At 56.9% G+C, this 4,228-nt stretch overlaps 1 protein-coding gene across 1 annotated transcript in view; it reads left to right on the forward strand.

The window, feature by feature from the left end:
- Positions 1-2,191: 2,191 nt before the first annotated feature.
- The window catches only part of TRPM1 (transient receptor potential cation channel, subfamily M, member 1), a 149,879-nt gene continuing 147,842 nt past the window's right edge, over positions 2,192-4,228 (forward strand). Inside the window, exon 1 of the mRNA XM_011949247.1 lies at positions 2,192-2,540. Within this exon, the coding sequence (XP_011804637.1) occupies positions 2,487-2,540 (54 nt within the window). The 5' untranslated portion in view covers positions 2,192-2,486. The remainder of the gene's footprint in view (positions 2,541-4,228) is intronic.

Here is a 4,228-nt window from a genome sequence, read left to right on the forward strand (position 1 = left end):
TACCTGACCAGATCTGCAGTTTTAAACGTTACCCTTTTTTGCACAGGTGTAGACAGCTGTCTGGGAGACCACAGTACAGAGGTGGCTAGGACATGGGGTCCCAGAGCATGAAGGCTTCCTGTCTTGCTGATGAGGTACCCATCACTGAGACAGGAAACCTAGAGGAAGACCAGGCCAGGAAGCGGACCAGAGAGCGGCGGGGAAGAGCTGCATGTGAGGTGTGTGTCTTTGATGGGGAGCCAGCTTGGAAGCCCGGTGTGAAGTGCAGAGAGCCCAGGATGGGTTATCAGGGCAGGAAGGTGCCACTGGGGAACTGTCCCATGGTAATGGAGCTGAGGGGGTGGGGGGGAGGTCACCCGGGGTCCAGTGAGAGGAGAGGAGGTCTTACACAGAGCCTCAAGGAATGTAACAATTCCAGTGAGGTGCAAGATGTCAGACCATGCGGGATGCTGAGGATTTGCCTGAGGACAAGGAGGCAAACTGGGACAGGCTGAGGATGAGGCATCGGCTGCATCCAATCCTCTGTGAGGCCTCAGAAAATTGGGACTGGAAAAGCCATTATGTTTAGCAGCACAGAAGGTGTGGCCCCTCCCCCAAGCCCACCCCATCCACAGCCTTCTCCATGTCACCTCAGGTGACCCCATTTTTCAGGCAGTCCCGGCCTGAAGTCTTGCAGCTTCCTAATGTCTGTCCTCCTCACACATCCCACCTCTGACCCTCCTGCACATCCTCTTCACTCCACATTCCAACTCACTCTAGAGTCAGACCCCCACCCATCACGCCTCTGCCCCTACCCTCTTCCAGGTTGTCAAGTTCCTCGCCACAGCCTGGCCCCGCTGGCTAGTGCATCTTAAGAACCACAGTGGTCCTTTCAAACTGCACATCGGATCATAATCAGAAACGAACCCCAAGGTGCTGAGAATGGCTCCCAGGTCCTGCACTATCACCTCTGCAGCTGCCCTCATCCCGGCATCCCCTCTCCCAGGCGCCCGTGCCTTCTTAGTCTTCCTTGAATATGTCAGCCAGGCCCCAGAGTCAAAGCCTTTGGCTGTTGCCTCTGCCTGGAAATCCCCCTCCCACATCCCTGCTCAGTGGACTCATTCACCAGCCACCTTCTCCCAGTCTTTGTTCAAAAGCCATCTTCTCAGAGACTTTCCCTGTTTAAAATTGCCACTGCCCCCAGCCCGGCCTTTCTGCTTTCTTACCCTGCCTGGCTCTTACACCCTCTGGTACACTATATAGTTTATTGCTCGAGGCGTCTGCCTCCCCATGATAAGGTCAGCTCCAGGAGGGCAGGGACTCTCCCCTGCTGTTCCCACATGTATCCCTAGCACCTGATGTGTACAATACGTGGCCCATAGTACAAGCTCAAAATACATCAGTTGAATTCACTTCAGGGGTGCTGAGAGACAGCGGGGAACAGAGGGCCGGCCCCACCCCATAAGAGATGTGCTGGTTCTAAGCCAGATCCCAAGAGGTAGAGGTCGTGCCTCCACCCTCCAAACTTCCACAACCAACAGGCCTCCCAGAGGAGGCGGGGGGTCCTGGCCCCACAGCTATGAGGGTTGCACAGCCTCCTATTATATTTTCAGCATGCCAGTCGTTAAATAAAAATCTCTACGACGACGGGAATACATGGCCTGTCCTCTCTGAGCTCCAGTCTGTTCCCTTGCACGTGGGAGACAACACGCATGTGCCTGTAGGAGACAGAAGAGGGCCGGCAGCCAGGGTGGCACACTTCAGGCCAGGCTTGCACTGCAAAGACCCATGATCCCACCTGCCTTTAAGAGGGGCAAGACAGGCGCCCTGGAAATCGGAACTGACACAGAGACCCCCACGTGCCAGAGCAGCCCAGAGCAGACGGGCCTCTGGCCACAGGATCTGCAGAAGAAGGCTTGCTGTGTTGCTGCCAGATTAACGGGGAGAAAACGCCCACTGGCGGCTCCAAGGAAAGAGCTGAGACCCACGGCCCGGGCCCGGATGCAAATTCTGCTCTGACACTCAGATGGTCGGCCAGGTGGGCACTGGGCCTCTGGGATCTGGATGCCACCCTCCAAGGGGCCTCAGATGCCAGCAGTGAGGGGCTGTCTGCCCTCACAATGCACCTTTCGGGACACCCAAATCCTTCCCATTTGACCACCCTTTGCAGCCACCACTTTGTCAAAGTAGATTTACTTTCAATCGCCATTTGCTAAATCTCTTCCCTCTAAACCTTTTGGGGATGGAGGGATTAGGCCTGATTACAGATGTTGGGGGTGGTGTCAGGAGTCGGGCAGGAGGGGCCACCAAAAGCCAGCACATGCTCCTCCTGGGCTGACCCAGTGCCGGCTGGCCTCACCCCAGGATCTGGGCCCGCTCGCCTAGTGCGTGGGGCTGCCACCAAGCGTGTGGCTCCGCTCCTGTCCACCCAGGGAGGGTAGCCCCCGTGCCACTGGCCCGGCCACCCAAGGGAGTCAGGAGGGCGGCTCACGGGCTCCCTGAGAGAGATGAGCTCCTTCAAGCGGGGCTCGCTCAAGAGTTCTACATCGGGGTCACAGAAGGTGAGTGAGCTTTGCCGGCGGCCCATGGGCAGCTGGGAGGAAGGGCAGAGGGACACTGGTCTCCAGCTCTGTCATCTCAGAGCGCTGGCCCAGCAGGCCCTGTCCTCCCAAACTGTGCTGGGTGGGCATGCGGCATGGGGTGTTCCGAGCTCTCACATCAGAGTCCCTTCTCAGAGGGTGACCTATGTTTCCTGCTCCGTGTCCTAGGCCTGTGGGCTCAGTTGCTCCCACCTTCCAGTGGCTGTGGCACACCCGGGAGGCATCTACCGGGGTGGCACAAGTCCTTTCACCATTCTGGAGTCAGCAGTTGCAGAGTTTTGCATCTCTTGCTTTCCCTGCGAGGGTGGCGCCCCTTAGTTCTCTCTGCTGGACTCAAGCTCACCCTTTGTTCTGCATCAGATGTTTGTGTGGGCTCTGGGGGACCTAGGGATGACTCAGGCTTGGGCCTCGCCCTGAGGGGATGGGGTCTGATAGAGGAAAGCAGACAGCACCATCTAACAGGAGGGAAGGCCAGAGGGGCCCTAGGTGAGAACCTGGGAGGGCAAGAGGCTCCCAGGACCCGTCACCAGCTGTGGGGAACAGCCTTTCCCAGGAACCCCAGACAGGACCTCCCACAGCACATGCTGATTTGAGTCTTAGGTGTGCTTTTCCTAGGTGACTCTGAGCCAGCCTGGGAACGGTGGCCCTGAGCACCCAGGGCTGCCGTAAAGAACCACTTGAGCCCAGGCGGACTGGGCAGGCCACTGCCTCTCACCCTAACTCCCTGACTGCCCCTGGCATGGAGTGGGAAGCCTGCCCAGACCACAGCAGAGGCCTCTGGACATCCCTTGCACACCCTGAGGACTCCGTGGGGATCTCTGCTTCTTCCAGGGCACTGCCCACTGTGCACAGGAGGGTGGGGGGAGGCAGCAAGGGAGCAGGGAGAGCAGCAGCAGGTGCAGCCTTTGTGTGGGCCGGGGAGGGTATAGCCCCCTAGCTGGCACTTACTGAGCACCTGCGACATGCCCACCAACCCCAGAGCTGGGGACGGAGCCGCTGAAGCAGTATGAGCCAGGTGACCACACTCAGAGAGGTTCTTTATCTGGACTAAAAACAGAGCCTCAGGCGGGAACTGCTTCCCATCCATACGCAGCTCACCAGGCTTCAGTCTCCCGGTCCATAAAATGGGGCAGAAGCAGATGTCCAACCAAGTGTTTACTAGTCTCTGGCACCTCATGAACCTGAAAATACAAATGAAAAAAATAAAAGGCTCTCTAAAAAATAATAACAATAAAGAGTTAAAGCTCGCCTCCATTCCCAAATAGGAAAGATCCATCCTTGGGGCTCAGTGGGGGACAGGCACGTCTATCTGCTTTTGTGCGTGTGTGTGACAGTCAGCATTATTTTTAGAGATGGCACGTACTCGTGTTCTTGTGTAAGTTTACATTTGCAAATGCACTGCTCCATTTAGTGGGAACAAGAGACACGCCACTGGCCGTACAGCCTGGGCCAGGTGGTTCCACCAGACCTCCTCCTCCCTGAGACAAAGCCGGCCCACACTGTTCTTGCTGATAAGCTCTGAAAAGGAGCAGGCTTTTGTCTTTTGGATTGAATGTCACCTCTTCACCTGTGCCCATACTGCTGTATGTTTGGTGCCCTGGAATTGCAATGGGTAGGATCTGGGAGCAGGGAATTCAGCCAAACGGGAG

The sequence above is a fragment of the Colobus angolensis genome, unplaced genomic scaffold (assembly GCF_000951035.1).
Source record: "Colobus angolensis palliatus isolate OR3802 unplaced genomic scaffold, Cang.pa_1.0 Scaffold294, whole genome shotgun sequence".
Taxonomy (NCBI): Eukaryota; Metazoa; Chordata; class Mammalia; order Primates; family Cercopithecidae; genus Colobus; species Colobus angolensis.